The sequence below is a fragment of the Eurytemora carolleeae genome, unplaced genomic scaffold (assembly GCF_000591075.1).
Source record: "Eurytemora carolleeae unplaced genomic scaffold, Eaff_2.0 scaffold623, whole genome shotgun sequence".
Classification (NCBI taxonomy): domain Eukaryota; kingdom Metazoa; phylum Arthropoda; class Copepoda; order Calanoida; family Temoridae; genus Eurytemora; species Eurytemora carolleeae.
Window position 1 is genome coordinate 215,051 of NW_019397006.1, and position 19,372 is coordinate 234,422.

At 31.1% G+C, this 19,372-nt stretch overlaps 2 protein-coding genes across 2 annotated transcripts; both read left to right on the top strand.

Moving 5' to 3' along the window:
* The first annotated feature begins 890 nt into the window (after positions 1-890).
* LOC111711038 (adenosine kinase) lies at positions 891-8,874 on the top strand. Its single transcript, XM_023485270.1, has 11 exons — positions 891-990; positions 1,636-1,748; positions 2,040-2,136; positions 2,637-2,848; positions 3,628-3,681; positions 3,982-4,065; positions 4,474-4,542; positions 4,717-4,819; positions 7,221-7,357; positions 7,935-7,996; positions 8,727-8,874. The coding sequence occupies exons 1-11, from the start codon at positions 936-938 to the stop codon at positions 8,767-8,769; spliced, it is 1,029 nt and encodes a 342-aa protein (XP_023341038.1). The 5' UTR covers positions 891-935; the 3' UTR covers positions 8,770-8,874.
* LOC111711039 (histone-lysine N-methyltransferase SETD1B) lies at positions 8,870-13,223 on the top strand. The gene is made up of 7 exons (XM_023485271.1): positions 8,870-9,030; positions 9,204-9,411; positions 10,397-10,455; positions 10,859-10,895; positions 11,220-11,288; positions 12,020-12,097; positions 12,885-13,223. Exons 1-7 carry the CDS (start codon positions 8,892-8,894, stop codon positions 13,015-13,017), a joined length of 723 nt encoding a protein of 240 aa, XP_023341039.1. The 5' UTR covers positions 8,870-8,891; the 3' UTR covers positions 13,018-13,223.
* Positions 13,224-19,372: the final 6,149 nt, after the last annotated feature.

Consider the following 19,372-nt stretch of genomic DNA (forward strand, 5'->3'; position numbering starts at 1 on the left):
AGTTTTCAAATGTACATTTGTACTGTACAGTGTACAAATGTACTGTACAGTGTACAAATGTACTGTACAGTGTACAAATGTACTGAACAGTGTACAAATGTACTGTACAGTGTACAAATGTACTGTACTGTGTACAATATTGCAAAAACATTTTAGAGGGCATTATAATAGGATCTAGTCAATTGTCTTGCTTTGAGTAAATTTTAGATCCTGATTTGGACTGAAATTTTAAATATGGAAGGGAATGGAAGATGGATGAAAAAATGTAAATTAAAGTGTTCATATAATTAATCGAATTTTCTGTTTTTCGACTTTAATATTAAATATTAGAATTAATACAGAAATTTTCCAACACATTACATCCATTAATTCCACCGTTTTGTTAAGATAAAACTCAAAATATGTTAACTTTTTAGCCCTGTATTTTTTCGGTTTCACCTCATAATTGGTGTTTGTTATATTTTCGTTATAATCCTAACTTTGTCTGTTTCTATTTCTGAAATTTTGTTATTAAGCTTTTATACAGGGCATTATTATTTTCACTATTTACAGTTATGAATGTTATAATTGTAAAAAAATTAAATCATGTTTATTAATATCCCAGATTATGATTAAAATAAAGCTTAAATCCATGTGGTCTATGATAATCTTGATCTAAAAAGTGCCGTAAACTCAAACCGTAATTAAAGAACATGACGAAAAACGTAACTAGTCTTGCCATATTTGAATATCAAATGTAATTTTTATCTCTTTAATGATCGCTTGAAGCACTTGAAGCAATATACATGATTAAAAATTAATCGTAATGATATCGACAGAAATTATTTATGCAATTAAAACGTCGATAATAAAAACTAATTAAATACTTCAAAATGAATTTGGCATCTAAATTTATAGCGTTTTTAAATATCCCGCCTAAATTTTCAGAATCCAAAATGGCCGAACTCTTGAATGAAGGTATTCTGCTGGGTATGGGAAACCCTCTGCTAGGTAGGTGGTACTGGGAACTACAGCGAACATTTTAAATTGTAGAGGGCTAGAGCACGGTAGGTGCGACTGGAAACAACAGCGAACATGTAAATTGTAAAGGGCCAGTGCTTGGTAGGTGCTACTGGGAACAGCAGCGAACATGTAAATTGTAGAGGGCTAAAGAAATTTCGTTATTTGTTTACAATATCAAGACTAGTAAAATGGCCCAAAATATTGCTTGTCTTAAAGAAATGTCATTATTTTTCTTGACCTCTTATCGTATCTTGATTGTTATATTACAGGGTTTTATCAATTAACTATCATTGTAAGTTGTGATTGGATAAATTCCCAATAGATTTTTAATGAAATTAACGCGAGAGACATTAATGTTAATAATACTTATTTCTATCAGCTCTTTATTTTCTAAAAAGAACAATTAATTGACAATTGGCTGTTTCTTGGGTGGAAATAATTAGAACTTTATCACTGCACGGGGGATAATCATTTTCTTTCCGGTCCAATCGGATTTGACCAAAAGAGATGGTTTTATCTCCCTTTTCTTACTGATTTCGTTTATTTTTAAACTCCCGAGCTCTGAACCAAATTATTATTTAATTGATAAAAAAACATTTTTAATTTTATTATTTGATTTTATAATATTTCCAGATATATCTGCATCAGTTGCTCCTGAACTCTTGGAGAAGTATAAACTCAAGGCAAACGATGCTATCCTAACGGAGGATGAGGCAATATTTAAAGATCTGGTCGATAACCACGAGGTATAAAAAAAATGTTTTTCATTACTTTTTTTTCAAACTTGAAAGAACTCATAGGACCGAATTAAATGAATTCGAGCTGGGTCGCTGAACTTCCTACAGCCGGTCTAAATCTTAAATCACTGATTCAAAGTTACAGACTCATAAGGATTTGACCTGGCGGCAGGTAGTTCAGCGTCCTTTCCAATTCTTTGAAGTCGGTCTCTGGATATTTTTTTGTTAAGTGAAAAATTTGCACAAGTAAAACACGAATGAGACACATGTTTATTTTTTTTAGTTGATCTTTATTTCTAGGTTGAATATATAGCAGGGGGTGCTACTCAGAACTCTATCCGAGTGGCGCAGTGGATCCTAGGGAAACCTAAAGCAACTTCTTATTTTGGATGTGTTGGTAAGAAATCTTCTAAGTATAAATAAGGCATCAATCTATGTTTGTCCGTCGGTCTGTTTTTGTTTGTTTGGATGTCCAATTATGAACCCCTGGACCGATTTGCCTCCAATTTTAATTGAGGAACTCGGTAAAACTACGGGTTTTCTTAGCTTAGATTAAACAGTTCAAGTTGAGTGTGTTGACTCCAGACAAATATCTGAATTTATGCAAGAATGGATGAAAAAAATGTAGGTTATAATACAAGTATTGCATGTTGTTGAGGACTTAAAAGCAGGGATATATATTTCCTTGAAAATTCCTTTTTTCCAGCTTCCAACCATTTATCCCCTTGGTGTATTGGTATAAGAAATAGGTAAGTTGGCGATTAGTGCCGTAATTTTATGACTTTTTCGCTCAATTTGGGAATATTTATTATTGTTTGGGGGAAAAAAACTATTATTATTTATTTTATTAATGCTTTGGTAGATAAATTACCGTTTTTCAGTTCCTTGTATTCTTAGGAGCCGACGAATCTCGAGATAAACTAATAGAGAAAGCTGAGGAGGCTGGGGTAAATGTTAAATATCAGATCTCAGAGCATCCCACAGGTCGGTGTGCTGTACTTATCACGGGACATGAGAGATCTCTGGTCACTAAGCTCGATGCCGCAAATCATTTTACGGTTTCTCATTTGGAAGACGAGGACAACTGGAAACTAGTCCAGAAGGCCCAGGTAATGTCAAAAAATAATGTTTTTATGAATAATGAAAACATATGTAGAAAAATGTATTTTGATTAACAATGACATAGATTAAAAACTAGATTTTTTCTTCCCCAGGCAGGGGAGTATATATTTCTGTTTGCCCCCCCCCCCGGGGGGGGATGGGGCAAAAATATACGCTTTTATTGGGTTTGGGGGAAAAAATGAAGAAAAAAGGGGAAGGGAAGGGGAAAAGGATGGGAAAAGGGAAGAGTAAAGGGAGAAGAGAGAGAAGATGGAAGGGAAAAGGGGAGAGAAAAGGGGGAAAAGGAGGGATGGGAAAAATGGGAAGAGGGAAGGGAAAATGGCAGGAGGGAAGGGAAAATGGGCAAGAGGGAAGAGAAACGGGGAAAAAGGGAAAAGAAAAAGGGGCAAGAGGGAAGGGAAAAAAACCACAGAAAACACAATTAAAAAAACAGAATCAGAAATATTAAAAAAAAAATCAAGGGGGACCGTGAAGTTGACCTTTTTAGGACACCAAAACGCTCCATTATACTACTTAAATACAAAATTTTTCTTTCCAAGGGGGGCTCTTCCTCCTGCACCCACCATTACCGCCGGAGCAAACTTCTTCGAAGTTTGCGTGGGCTTCAAAAAACCAAAAACCTGTTTTTTAAGTTGTATATTTGGGGAAAAAATATGATCTGAAAAGGAGGGGGGGGGGGCAAAAATATAAGTCTCCCAACTAATATACAAGACCCTAGGTCACAAAGACATTTTTTTTAAGATCAAAACTTATTATTTTTTTTTAGGTTGTTTACTCGGCTGGGTTCTTCCTCACTGTATCCGTTGAGTCTATGCTGAAGGTTTGAGACATTGTACTTTTTTTTTAGTTTTAGGTATTTTTCTTCTTCATACTTTGAATTATTTATTTTCTTTCTTTCACTCAATGTTTCTCCATAGTTTTGACACATAGGTCTTCTTTTTTTGAATATAGCTTAAATTTCCTAACTAAGAAGCATTGTACAAATTCCATTTGTTTTAAGGAAAAAAGGGACCGATGAATACCTAATTTTATTCGGATTAATCCCATACTTTCTTTTATTTGTTAAGAACACTCCCTTGTTTTAACATGAATGTCAATATTTTTAAAATCTAATTTTAAGGTTGCTAAATATTGTGCAGCTAAGGATAGAATCTACTGTATGAATCTCTCAGCTCCTTTCCTCTGCCAGTTCTTCAAAGATCAGGTCAATCAATCAATCAATCAATCAATCAATCAATCAACTTCCAACATTTCAAACTCAAAGTGAACTTACTAAGTCAAGACATGGTATTACAGCTTGTGATTTAGATAAATTACTTTTGCTTTTGCTCTATTTTATCTTTTCTATTATACCGTTCAAGTGTCTGATAAACGTTTTTTCTAATAGAGATAATTTTGTATTCATTTCACACGTCGATGAACTCAAGAATTTTCTGCGATTTTGTTGTTTTCAGTTCGTGAACTTTCAGTTATGTTGGTCGGATTTTGTTTAGTATTCGTGGATTTTCTTGTCATATATCGTGGATTTTCTTGTCAAATATCGGGGATAATCTTGTCTGATTTTTATGATAATTCTTGTTTTTATTTTCAAACTTATTTAATTATTCTTAAGATGGCATCAGTTTTACCGTTCACAGACATCATTTTTGGAAACGAAACTGAAGCTGCTGCATATGCTGAGGTAAAAGAAAAGTTTTTTTTTCTTCATTCTAAGCTTTAAATGTCTCAATCTCATTCCTAATTCTTGAAAAAAAAAATTTTCTAATAAAACATAATATACTTAATAGAAAAACATATTTTGCTATTAAAAAAAGCATATTTTAATATTAAAAAGCAGTTTGATTGTCTATTTCAGAGCCAAAATCTGGGAACAACCGATGTTAAAGAGATAGCTAAGAAGATTGCAATGCTACCGAAGGAGAACGGGAGCAGGAGCAGGATTGTTATCATCACTCAAGGTTATGTTTAACTTTTTCTTTAATTTGATAAAGTGTTTAAATTGCTATAAATACCTATATCTGGTGGGATCCGTAAGTTTTTAAGGGTCTGGGGAATCTAAACCATGGGCGTGTGCAAGAATTGGTTTCAGGGGAGCTTGGGAAGGCTGCCCCTGCCCCCTCAAATAAAAAAAAATATGTTCTGTGAATTTTTCAAAAGGCTTGCACCTTCATTTGAACGTCGGATAAAGGGAGTGAATGGCTTGGTATGGAAGTTGAACTAAGAGTGCAGAAATATAGAAATTAAAATCAGGATTCATTTTATACCTATAAAACATTTATGCGCTCTATATTTGCTACCGCAAACCGGTTCTTGAAAAATCATGAGGCTGGATAATTCTAGAGGTTTGCTCACAAGATTTTTTTTAAAAAATCCTTTTTTAATCCCGGACAAAAAACATTAAAAAAATTTAGCTTTGAACCAATGTCAAGTTGAACGTTAAAATGTTTTATTACCTATAGATTAAAATGAATCCTTTATTTTATAAAACTGCACTTTCAGTTCAACTACTGTACCTAGCCAGTCACCCCCGTTAATATATTTGTATCAGTAAATAAAAGATAAAAAAAAAAATTCTTCCTCCTCTGATATCTGATGCATGAAAACTATTTACTAAGGATTTTGAATAAAATGTTCTGAGATGTATATAGGAATCTATTCTCAATATATTGTTTTTTCTTTATTGGATGAAGTAATCATAGATTTCCTAATAAAATGTTATTTTGTACGTTAAAGAAAAATAGTAAATGTATCTGGCGATTAATAAGGAATTAAATTAAGAAAACTTTAAATAATTTAGTAGATAAAATTCTCCCTTTGATAATAAAAGTTTAAAAATGGACTTCATTTGCTGAAGTTATCTTTTTTATTAGAATAGTATATTTGTCCTCCCCCTTCAAAAAAAATGTTACTCGTCTTTTTTTCCCCGTTATCAATAGCATAGTATCATAACCAATAATATACAAAAAATTGAGTTCATAAAATTCTTTTTAAAGGGAGTGTTCGCGAAAAAATTATTCGATGGTGATCGCTACTAATCTTACTTCTATCTGTTGCGTCATCAGGCAAAAAGGGTTAAACACGACTCATACCGAAGAACGTAGCGTCCATACAAAATCAGAAAGTTGCAATATTCGACTCAGATCGTAAACAACGATTTTTGTCCGCTAGGAGTCTCTCCCACGTGGAACCATGCAGACAAATTGAATGCAGAGACACCTGGCGGCCAACTAATTGTCGTTTAAATTTCATTATATATAAAACAAATAAAGAATATTTTGAAATATCAACTATGTTCGAATGCGTCGAATTAAATTCGATGATTATAGATTGTAATATCAGAATGATTTGTGGAATTAAATTGACCTTTTTCTCCTTATGGACGCAACAGATAGAGTTAAGAATATTAGCGATCACCATCGAACAATTTTCGACGTAAGCCTGTATGCCCTTTCATTTTTCGCGAACACTTCCTTTAACGTAACTTAAAACTAGAAATATAAATTAAATCTGATTTGAAACTTGTATCACGACATAAATATCCTATTAATTTTTATAATTTTTGCAAAAAAGTATTTCATTCATCCTCTAATTTGAATCTGGACTGCAAAATGTATATGATTCATCAAAATGGCTTATAGTAAATTTACAATAACAAATAATTGTTCAAAAACATTTACCAAAAATTGAAAATTTCAACATAATTTTTATTTCCAATTTACAAAATGTTATGAAAATTGTTTTTTTTCTTGGATTTTCACATTTTGTTTGCCTCTAAGGTTCAAGATTTACTTTTTATTTTATTTTCGTGCTTAGGGAAATTGTATAAACGGAAAAAAGGCAAAGTAAAACAAAAATCTAAAGTTTTTGTGAAAATGGACACAGTGGACACTTTTATTTGTAAATAATTGAAATCATGATTGATAAGGTTAACCCACTTCCACCTCCCAATAGTAATAGAATATAACAATTAAAACAATTCTCTAAAAGGTATAATAACGATTATTCCGACATTTAAAGTTTTTTTCGGAAAAAAAATTATCTTTTCTGAAAAAATTTTATGTTTTCGGAGAAAATTTATTCTTTTTGGAAAAAAAGTACATAAAGGGTTGAACAATGAACAATTTTAATTTTTGGATCACACTTTTTTATTTCAATTTATCATTTTTATTAATACAGTCATTGCAATTTTTTAAGGCTGCACATTTCGACCGGGTATAACTTTTGTTTAAAGCTTTTAAAGTGCTTAAATTACAAGTGGCTTAAGAACTAAAAGATGTTCCAATGTGATTGTTGAACTTATTTACAAAAGAAATTTTCTACTTTATCATTTTTTTGCTCATTCATAAATTTTCATCTCAGGCAAAGAGCCGGTTGTTCTGGTGAGTGAAGGTCAGATCTCCGAGCACCCTGTAGAGGTGCTGACCAGCGACCAGATCATTGACACCAACGGAGCAGGAGATGCATTCGTTGGAGGGTTCCTCGCTATGTTTGTTCAGGTCAGGGAATCATTAAAGAATTGTTTAGGTCTAAAACTGATAAATCATTATTTGGACAATATTGGACCAGAAACTATTAAAGGGACTGTCATCATAATATCAAGTAACCCCTCCCCCCCCCAATGATGAGACGGCAACCTTTACACCTTTACATAAGAAACAATGAGATTGTCGTTTTCTTTTTTCTTAAAATGTATGAACTCCGAAATTTTCTTTCTTTTCTTTGCTGCATAGTTATAAATCCGAGAGTCACTTCTACATAGAATTTACAAAATAGAATTATCAATTTTCTGATAGAAAACATAAATATCTTTAAATCAATGATCAGACAATGATCAAAGGGTACCTTTTTGTTCAATATGTATGCAACTCTTTAAATTACGTGGACAGACCCTTTAAGTACAACTCTAATTGGTTAGATTGGTCTTAAGCCTAGTACAATTTTCGCTTAAGAAACACATTCGGTTTAATGAATTGGCACAGAAATACCGCAAAGGTATAGCGTCAATTCTTTGAATGAATCACTATCGGCAATAATAAAAATCATGACAATGATAATAATAATATATATTTTCAGAAGAAACCGTTGTCTATCTGCATCAAATGTGGAGTATGGGCCGCCACTCAAATAATTCAAAGGAACAAAATTATTTCAGAAACTTTTTTTTTAAAGTTTAATTACTAGCATGGGATTCCAGCGCTGCCGGGAAACTAATTTTCCTTACAAACGTCAACTCACTTTTTAGAATTTTTAAACCAAGCTAAGAACATTTCCGTAGTTCTACCAAGTTCTCCAATCAAAAGTTGAGGCAAAACTGTCCAGGGGTTTATAGAGTTATAATCAGACATTCAAACGAACAGACAGACAAACAAAGATTACTACTTTACATAAATAGATAATCGGAACTTTTATCTTTCAATTAGAAAAAACTCTGCCTTGGGTTGGAAATTAGTTCAGGTAGATTAAAGTTTTAACAGATAATGTGGAAATTTTCATTGTCAAGCTTTTTTATAACAGGTTGTTGTCGACGTAATTTCAAACTACTCTTATTTTTAAGAGTGCCATGACTGATTCACGAAAGCATTCTTTTTTATTACCTAAAAGTTGAACATTATTTATTACGGTTCTCTGTAAATATGGCTTATGAATCTATTTATTTATTTATTTATGCACTATGCAATATGTTACTTAAACAATAAAAACTTATATTTTTGTTAAAAGAAAAAAACGACTATATCTTCCTTATTGTTGGCTAACGGGTACTGTTGTGAATCGGACATATTGAACTTAAAACTGATAGTCACTTAAGATTACCTCGACAGTCTCTTTAAGTACATTTTTTAATAAAACAAATTTGTTATTTGTTAGATCTGGATGTACCCTACCCAACACAATGGACTTCAAGGTCTAAAGAATTCAGGGAACTCCGCGCCATCAAATCTTGATGAAATTATCTTTACACCGTGTGATGAACTAAAGATGAGATTTTGTTTGCATTTCTACAATGTATTTCAGATGATGGAGTAGGTTAAAATGTCCTTGTTTGGTCTCTTCGGTGGAGCTGATTCCGACTCAGATGAGACTGAAGAAGTAAATAGAACTGAAGAGACTTATGAAAATGAAGAAAAAGAGGAAAATACTGAAGAAGAAAATAACGAAGAGGAAGAACATGGTAAATGTATATTTAGTTTCCTAAAAAGTTGACTATTAAATGTAAATGAATGAATTTTTCTTAACTTAAAGATCTTGGATAACTGACACTTTATCAGAATCTAAATCTAAATCAAAATAAAATAAATTCATTAATATTCTGTTAAAAGTTTTATCATTGATAATATTATCAAGGAAGAAGTGTGATCGCCAAATCAAAATGGAAAGGAGTCTTGGACGAATATGATGCCAGCTCCTTCCTTCATCACTTCGTCAAGGACGATACAGACGAAACGAAGAAGGACGATGAAAACAGCAAAGAAAGTGATGGGGAGAAGGAAAAAGAAAAAGTCCCCGAAGACCAGACGAACCTTTCAAATATTTCAAAAAGCTTTCTGTCGAGGTAGACATTTCATTTATCTTAAAGGGACTGTCAACATAATATCAATTGACATAAAATTAAAAGTGTACCCAATACTCAGGAGGTACTCTTTAAACCTTCATAGGATTATCAATAGGGATGATATCTCCGGTTTTATGTCGAGAAATTATATAATTTCTTTAGGTTTACCTTCCTTTTCTCTTTGGGTGATTGGTAAAGTACATGCCGATCTCTAAATAGGAAGTCGCTTAAAATCACGTTTACAGTCCCTTTAAATTACGTTTACAGTCCCTTTAAACTAAACGTCTAAGTTATGTCTTCTGAAGTTCCATTCATTGAAAGTAAAAATATAAATTAAAGATAAAACTTGGGAATTGGAAAGAAAGGATTATTGGTCAAAAATATTTTATAATTTTTCTTAGTTGTAACGAATATTAGGTCTAGAGTTTTAAAAATATTGGATTCATACATTTTGTTGGTATGTCTCGATACACATCATAAAAGCAAGAATTTTCAAATGTCAAAACCTTTTTGCACCAGCATAATCTAATACAGTATCAAATTAGAAGCAATATTTATAAAAAAATTGAAAAAAAATCAATTCTCATTCAGTAATTAACGATTAAAAAAGACAGGTCCTAAGGGAAGGTCGATTTTTCTGTAAAGTTATTTATAGATGCGTCTTGAATCAATGAATACCTTCTATTTGTCGGTTTTAAAAACCCGATTTTTTGCTGATAACTTAATTAATTTTCATAGTATTTGAACAATTTTTAATATTTTTTTATTTTGAAAAAAAAAATCTCGAATCGTTTTAAAAAATCCATTAGAGAAAACGTTAGAACTGGAGGTGCAAAGTGAATTTGAGCATTACAAATAAGTGTCAAAACGTTTCACCCTTAAATAAGGAAATTACTTTTTTCAATCCAACTCTTTTATTTTATAATTTTTGATTAGATGAATTTTTTTGGATTGAACCAAAAATATTTTTAAATTTAATATTCAGAGAAGCTTGTGAGAAAGCTCTGGAGGCAACCCTACACAACCAACGGAAAATCACAGCAGGGATCATTAAAGCCCTTAGCTAAACAGTAAAAGAGAAGATATGTTTGAAGAGAAAATAGAATGAATTTGCTCAGTTTTTAATTAGAAATAACAAATTATTTTAGCATTCCCATGATTTTATTAAGATTTACAAAATACTGGAATAAAAACGGATTGTCTTTGATGTTGATTAGATTAATTCTTCTTAAAACCTACAATTTGATGGTTATTAATGATATCGGTCTTTTGCATTTGACATAATCTTATAATGATAATAAATGAATTTGAAAGAAGATTAAATAAAATAATTTGTTTAAAAATATACTGAACAGTAAACATGTATGTTAGACTTGATATTCATATATTGAGTTACAAAAGATTTTCAAAATATAAAATTATTAAGCTTCAATGAAATATATTTAAGAGTTACGGAGACAGCAAGAATTGGAAGAACGTCTCAGGCAAGAAATTAATTTTAAATTAAATAGAATAAATCTTTAATTATGAGGGTGTCTCTAATAAAATACTTGTTGGATTCCATAACCTCAATTTTGGACAAATTTCTTTTGATAAATATATCTAAAAAAATAAAATCTGTAATTCTTCATTTTCAATGTAAAAAATTGTTTAAATTACAAATTGTTTTTTTGAGTCTCCTTGTGAATTTATATAGTATCATTACAAAACCTTTTCTTAAGATCTCCATTTTAAGAAACAATTATCAGAAATAAGTAGAGCCAATTTAATCGCTGTTAATAATTAAATTTCTATATTTCTGATTTTAGAGATGAAGAGATTGCTGCAATACAGGGGGAGATACAGTCAGACAGGGAGCATTGGCAACCTGTGTACAGGTAGAGTTCAGGTTATTACAGTTCAGTGCAGTACAGTGCAGTGCATTGTAGTACAGTATAGTACGGTAGAGTACGGTACAGTACAGTTCAGTACAGTACAGTACAGTACAGTACAGTACAGTACAGTACAGTACATTACAGTACAGGACAGGACAGTACAGGACAGTGCTAGTACACGACAGTGCTAGTACAGTACAGGACAGTGCTGTTCTAGTACAGTACAGGACAGTGCTGTGCATTACAAAAAAGGAAGATCTGCTTGACATTCAGTTATTATGAATAGTCCAACAAATATAAAAGACAACAATTGTTCAATGTACACAGACCCGTTTTAATAAACGTTTTTCAAGCCACTTATAAAACTAGTAGCCTTATAACTACAACAAGCACAAGTAATATTTCTTGGAACAGTGGTTTATACATTTACTCGAAAAATAAATTTTTCTCCTACCCCCCATTGNTCCCAATCGAAATTATTTTTTTTCTCCAAAAGTTGTTTATGTTGGCGCTGTGGGCAAAGTATTTTTCTAGGGGTTTTATTCGTTGAATTAGGGTAAATAAAGGATTTTAGAGTAAATTCAATGATTTTTTTGGGTAAAAAGGATAAATGGTTTAAAATCTAGCCTTATGATGTCCAAATTTTTCATTTTTTCCAATTTGACAAATATACACCCCTGTGCTTAAATGTCTTCATAGTCCACAGTATTATGGGTCTCACTGTAATTGCCTAGTGATGAGGAGTGTGAGGGTGTAGAGATAGAAAACAAGATCAGGAAGAAAAGAGAGTTTACTGTCTCCACAAACTTCAGGTCAGTGCTCAACTTAAAGAGACTGTTAGCGTAATTTCAAGGGACCCACAATGCAAAGATGGCAATGTCTGATTCACATCTGATACCGTCGTTTCCCTACTCAAATTGTCTTCATTTCTGATAATTTCTCAATTGCTTCTTATAAATAAGAAATACGCTAGTAACTTTTCACGTATGCATCGAAATTGCAGAGGCTATATAAACAGGTTAACGAAACAACATCATGGATATGTAATTCATACTTGATCAGAAAAAGCTTTTAATGTTTTGCCTAATGATTACCTTAAAATAATTTATTTTCCCAATTCAGCGAATTAAATCCTAAAAAATTATATGGCTACTGTGGGAAAATAATTATTTTCAAAATGGGAGGGGGAAAAATTGATTTTTCTAGTCAGAATGTCAGTAAAATTATCTTTAGTATAGAATCATGTTTAATGTTTAGAGCTGGTGATGGTGTACACTGTACAGTCCCTTTAGTAGAATAATGTTTAATGTTTAGAGCTGGTGATGGTGCACACTGTACAGTCCCTTTAGTAGAATAATGTTTAATGTTTAGAGCTGGTGATGGTGTACACCGTACAGTCCCTTTAGTTGAATAATGTTTAATGTTTAGAGCTGGTGATGGTGTACACTGTACAGTCCTTTTAGTAGAATAATGTTTAATGTTTAGAGCTGTTGATGGTGTACACTGTACAGTCCCTTTAGTAGAATAATGTTTAATGTTTAGACCTGGTGATGGTGTACACTGTACAGTCCCTTTAGTAGAATAATGTTTAATGTTTAGAGCTGGTGATGGTGTACAGTATCCCCCGGGGGAAAGATGGAAAAGGTTAAAATTAATGGCGGAAACTAAAGTAAAAAATAATCCAGAAAAGTATTCAAGTATTCCTAAAAATAAATTCCCTCTTCGGCCTTGATGGAACTGACCCTCGGAGAAATTTATCCGGATCTTGGATCCTGAAATCTGAGAAGAACTGAATCCGGATCCAGATACGAATAATTAATTTTAATGTTTACAATTGTGAGATAGTTTGAATTAGAAATTTTATTAATTTTATGTCCTCCTGTACTATGTTGTTTTTTCCTAACATTCGGAGAAAATATAATTAGTAATGAAAATCAACAAATTTTTTATTTTTTGGAAAAACACTTTACTTAACTATATTTTCATATATTTTTTTGACATATTTGAAAATTTATGTGTTTTCAACTTTAATTCTACCTATTTAGAGAGGGGCAGGGGGGGGGGGTAAAGTTCAAACCTCAGAGAGAGGGGGTGGGGTGAGGACAGGGGAGGTTTTGAAACCTCAGGTCAATTAAATAATATTAAAATAAAACATCTGTTCTAAAGAATCCTATATTTTAATCCTAGGTTGAAGTTTCTAGAATTTTGAAATTTATTCAAATAACTTTTATTTCTCGGAGGGAAATGTTTCATAACTTTGTGGAATAAATAAATAAATATTTTATGGAGTTATTCATTATTCATAGTAAACATCTTCTTTAACCCCTCTCCCTCCCAACCCCACTGAGTGGTAGGGATCGTCTTGTGTCGTTATACGACCTTTTGTTTGTTTATAAATATGGTGTATTGAATTCTCTATGCAAATAAGCTTCAAATTTTCATATTTTACCAATGTTAAATTTTTAACTATTTACTTTTATAAATAAACGAATATGACGACTGATTACAATCTTTTAAAACTTTGTGCGAGCTTAAAAAGTATAATTTTTAGTTTTACGCTTCTTTTAGTTGTTCGTTATGTATATAAATACATTATAAATAAATGTTTTTGATTGGCATTGTTTTACATGTGTCATGTTGCATCAAATCCAAACATTATTCGTATTTTAATCTAATTATCATTATTTTGAAACAAAAACGGGAAATCATAGTTTAAATGATAATATTTCTTGTCACGTACATATTTTTATATGTTTTAAATGTTAATACATCACTAACATGGCTCTTTTAGGGAAAATTTATTTTTATTTTACACTAATGTTTGTTTATATGATCCCTCTGTATATTTCATGACTGTAGAGAATAAAATGGAGAATGAACAGTGAATCAACAGTGTATAATATGAGATCAATAAATGCGCAGAACTGGAGGATTTCAGATGCGCAGAACAGCAGCAGGTGGTCTCGATACATTACACATAGTCAGTATTCGAGACTTTGGATTCCTACAACTTGTGAACGTGAAACATGTACATGGTTGTACAGCAAATTGTACATATTGAATATTCAGTGAACTCGTACTTGGTTTTAAGTTGTACTGTACTATTCGATTTTACAACATAGTGTACATACGACTCGGTGTGTTTACTTCTGTGTACCATGATTATATTGTACTGTGTAACGGAAACATGTACCTACATTACATAGTACATAGGATTCAGTGTGTGTTCAATGTACTTCGTTTATTGTACAACGTTGTGTTTGACGTTTTAAATAATTTCAAAGATTTTTGCCATTTTTTTCCGATTTATGTTCGAATTTCGGAAATTTTATATTATAATAAATTTCCGCATATTTTTTTTCTTTTCGTGAAATTAAAAAAAGTTTAGGAATCATTTACAACTTTTCTGTTACTGTAAAATATGTTCAAATAATTTATAAACTTGAGCGTTATTTTAAAACCCATTCTTATTTAATGCATTGGAGTCTATGTTACACAAAAATGGGGAAGTGTTTTCTAAATTTAGCCTTGAAAAATAGGAATATAGAAGTAACGTAAAAGATGAGGTGTAAACTGATATCTTTAATACTTTATTAATCTAATTAATATATTTTTATTCTTATTTATACATTATTTTCCCGTGGCTGTTTTGTAATGTAAAACTGGAAATAAAGTAAAAATTCTTAGATTTTGTATAAAAATTTGCATTCTTTAAAGAATTTAAAAAAATATATTTACCAGACTTATTATTATTACATCGACAGAAATAAAATTGTGCTAATATATATATTTTCTGTAATAGAAATAATTCTAAAAGGTTAGATGGATTACTCGCTATTAAGATTTTAGAAATAGAACCACTCAAAATAAGTAGAAATACACGCTTCTGAAAATTCTAAAAATACTTTGTTCAAATGAATCTAAAGCTGTACATATTGATTAGAGTGTATTTACTTTTTTCTCTCCCCCGATTCCATTTGTCTGCTTGTTTGTTTCTAATAAACGTCAAAACAGCTGAACAGATTTGTTGTGGCAACTTACATGACCCCAGGGGAGGTTCATGGACGGGTAAAACTGAAAAGTTTTGCCTGGAATAAATGTCAACTTAAACAATTTTAGATAATCCACCAAAAGTGCGAAAATTAGGCTTGAAAAGCAACTTTATAAAGGGGTGAGAAACGGCCTCAAACCCTGGTTTTTATGAAAAGGAAAGATTTTTTTAAATGCCACTAATGTTTGAGAGAAAAATGTTGTGTTTTGTTCTTACAATTCCTAATTTTTTATAGATCCAGTAAAATATATTGAAAAAAAATCTTTGTGCAACAAAATCCATCTCAAAATTTTGTTAACAACATTTTTTATAAATCAAAGTACATTATTATGTCGAACCTAATTTTTTTGCAACAAATGTCAAATCTGAATATTTTTAACTTTAAAATGTCAAATTTTAATTCTAAATTTCAAACTGCATATTTTTTAACTGCACAGCTATGGGTTATTTCTGAATATTTTGTATACGATACAGTGATAACCAGAAAACTCTGGAATAGGAAGCAGAGTATTAAACACACTGACAGGGATCTTGTCAGGTTACACTTGTATAAAACTTGGTGGGTCCACTCTACACTGGGTAGCCTGACTGGACAGTACGAAGGACTCCATACAAAGCATGTGTTGTACCGGCACGGTTCATGCAACTTTTAGAATGGGGTGAACTTATGACTTTAAATAGACTAATGAAGATGAGGCACAGGGAATTGTGCAGTTTAATCAGACCCATTTCCCTTAATAAGTCATTTAATAACTTACTAGTAAAGCTATTTGCTTTGTGACAACATCAAATGCGCTTCAGTGCTCCTGAATGTCGTTTTCATATTCTTCAGTTTCCTGGTTCGCAATGAATAAAAGGACTAACAGCGTTATTGTAAGCGGCCCTCCAAGTATTACAGAACGGTCTTGTTTTTTGCCTTACATGAAACCATATTTAACACCTTAAAATTTTTTTTTAAGAAAACAACATTTTGGAGCCTAGACTTTTTATTTAATCAATCATATCTTTTCTTGGGGTCCTATGTGACCCCACAAAACAATTTTCTACGATCTGTTAACTTGTTCAGTATTTTGAATAGTTTTGAATATAAGTGAATCACTTAGCTTAGCATATACAGTATCTGATGTCCGTCTAATTCTCACGTTTAAATTGGTAATGAAATAAGTTCTATTTACTGCTGGACAAGATAAAATTAGATCGATTACAGTTTTCCATATTGAATCTGAGAACCGACTGAAATCTGATTTTTATTTTTATTTTGTGCGACAATGCTGAAAGTTTAAAGTTGACCGAATTTAAGACTATTGTCACAGTTGACAAAATTTAAAAATGACGAAATGTAAATTGACCAGATGTAAATTGACCAAATGTAATGTTGTCCATTTGTAAATTGACCAGATGTAAATTGACCAAATGTAATGTTGACCAAATGTAATGTTGACCAAATGTAATGTTGACCAAATGTAATGTTGACCAAATGTTATGTTGACCAGATGTAAATTGACCAAATGTAATGTTGACCAGGTGTAAATTTACCAAATGTAATTTTAACCAGGTATAAATTGACCAGATGTAAATTTACCAAATGTAATGTTGACCAGATATAAATTGACCAGATGTAAATTGACCAGATATAAATTGACCAGATGTAAATTGACCATATGTTAAATGACCAAATGTAATGTTGACCAGATGTAAATTAACCAAATTTAAGATGACGAAATGTAAATTGCAAATAGAAATAGAAAATAAATAGAATTTCACTTATTGTATAGTAACTTTCATTTAAATCCATAAAATAAGAAATCCATTCTAAGATTAAACTTTAATCTGAAGCCACTTAGTAAACTTATGAAGAAAACTATTCGAAAATATTTCTTAGGAAATCTTATTTTGGATGGTTTTAAGGGAATATATTTCAGACGAAAACATCTATTTTTAACAAATCACTGGGAGAAGGTCAAATCTATGCGACATTAATTGTACGAAAATGTATCCGGTTATATGTATATAATTAAACATATTAGTTTTTCTCAATAGCTCCTCGTCGCGGAGATTATGATAAACACAATTTTGATCTGACGTGGAAGCTAGTTAAAGGGACTGTAAGCGTAATTTAAAGTGACACTTCATGCAAAGATATAAGCATTGGTAGATTTACAACGATACCCTTAAATTCTTTATCTGATTAAAATGTGAAAGTTAACTTGATTATTTTTTAGTTTGAATTTTTCCATTGTTTCTTATAAGTAAGAATTCCGCAAGTCATTTTTGCAGAGAAATCACAAATGATACAAACAGTTTAAATAAACAAAAACATGCATATCTAATTCATACTCGATCAGAGAAAGCTGTTTCAGGTACCGTCGTAGATCAGGCACTGCCATTTTGCATGTATGGTCATTAGAAATTATGTTAACAGACTCTTTAATTTAGTTTGACGTGAAATCTGAATAAGACTATTGAGGTCTAATGGGTTCGGTATGTGTTTAAAAAGTAGATTTGTCACAAAATGCCAGTCTTTCCGAGTCAAGCTTACTAAAGAAAATGCACTGTATTTCTGTCTTTACCTAAGGTTTAAGCCAGGTCTCTTCAACGCAAGATTTTACACTTAACTAACTATTTATTGAAACATAAGGTTACAGGTCAAATAGGGTGACCGGCGTGACGGGCACCCAACTAGTATATTTACAAGGTTCATGAACGATAAAGTTAATCTTTTATTTGGTTACGAAGTGTGCATAAAATGATGATAATAGTTATTAGACGGAATAAAGATAAGGTATCAGGTTTCCCTGATATAGTACTCGGAGATATTTGTTACAGATTTGAATTATCTTATTTATCTAAAACAAAGTCAGCTTTAAGATAAGAATATTAACCCTAACAAAGTAATTAAATAATTAAAGTTAATTTTCAAAATAATGATCTTATTTATTTATTTATTTATTTATTTATAAATAACACAATAAATTATTTATTAAGTTCTTAAACATCGGTACTGAGTTATTTTTTAAATTGATAAAGTCATCTTAAACAATCTATAGTTATGTTTGAAAATGTCTAATGTCTATTATGTCTAATGTCTATTATGTCTAATGTCTAATATGTTTAATGTCTATTATGTCTAATGTCTATCATGTCTAATGTCTATTATGTCTAATGTCTATTATGCCTAATGTCTATTATGTCTAATGACTATCTTGTCTAATGTCTATTTTGTCTAATGTCTACTTTGTCTAATGTATATTATTTATATTGTCTATTATGTCCGATGTATACTATGTCTAATGGTTAAGTCTATTATGTCTAATTATATTATGTCTAATGTCAATTATGTCTAATATTTAAAATGTCTAATTTCTATCTCTAATATGTCTAATGTCTATTATGTCCAATGTATATTATGTTTAATGTCTATTATGTCTAACTTATTATTTCTAGTGTGGCCTCTCAGCATCTTATTCATACATATATCTGACAAAATGAATTATGTATTGTAAAAAGCAAATACTTTTTTGTTTTAATGTTCCATAAAGGCTGATAAAAAGTATACTTGTGTTATTTTTCTCATATTCTCTCTTTTTTTTACTTCAATCGGTCTTCTAATTCTCTTTTTTTACATCATTCGGTCTTCTAATTCTCTTTTTTTACTTCATCGGTCTTCTAATTCTCTTTTTTTTACTTAATTTGACCTTCTAATTCTCTTTTTTTACTTCATTTTGCTTTCTAATTCTCTTTTTTTACTTCATTCGGTCTTCTAATTCTCTTTTTACTTCATTCAGTCTTCTAATTCTCTTTGTTTTATTTCACTCGGTCTTCTAATTCTCTGTTTTTACTTCATTCGGTCTTCTAGTTCTCTTTTTTTACTTCATTCGGTCTTCTGATTCTCTTTTTTTACTTCATTCGGTCTTCTGATTTTTTTTCTTCAGTCGGCTTTCTAATTCTCTTTTTTTACTTCATTCGGTCTTCTAGTTCTCTTTTCTTTACTTCATTCGGTCTTCTACTTTTTTTTTTCTTCAGTCGGTTTTCTTAT

Excerpts from the sequence above, each read along its gene's own strand:
- LOC111711038 (XM_023485270.1), top strand. The coding sequence starts at position 936 with ATGGCCGAACTCTTGAATGAAGGTATTCTGCTGGGTATGGGAAACCCT. Across the intron at positions 991-1,635 it reads TATGGGAAACCCTCTGCTAG|ATATATCTGCATCAGTTGCT; the intron begins GTAGGTGGTACT and ends TAATATTTCCAG. Across the intron at positions 2,849-3,627 it reads AACTAGTCCAGAAGGCCCAG|GTTGTTTACTCGGCTGGGTT; the intron begins GTAATGTCAAAA and ends ATTTTTTTTTAG.
- LOC111711039 (XM_023485271.1), top strand. The coding sequence starts at position 8,892 with ATGTCCTTGTTTGGTCTCTTCGGTGGAGCTGATTCCGACTCAGATGAG. Across the intron at positions 9,031-9,203 it reads TAACGAAGAGGAAGAACATG|GAAGAAGTGTGATCGCCAAA; the intron begins GTAAATGTATAT and ends AATATTATCAAG. Across the intron at positions 10,896-11,219 it reads GAATTGGAAGAACGTCTCAG|AGATGAAGAGATTGCTGCAA; the intron begins GCAAGAAATTAA and ends TTCTGATTTTAG.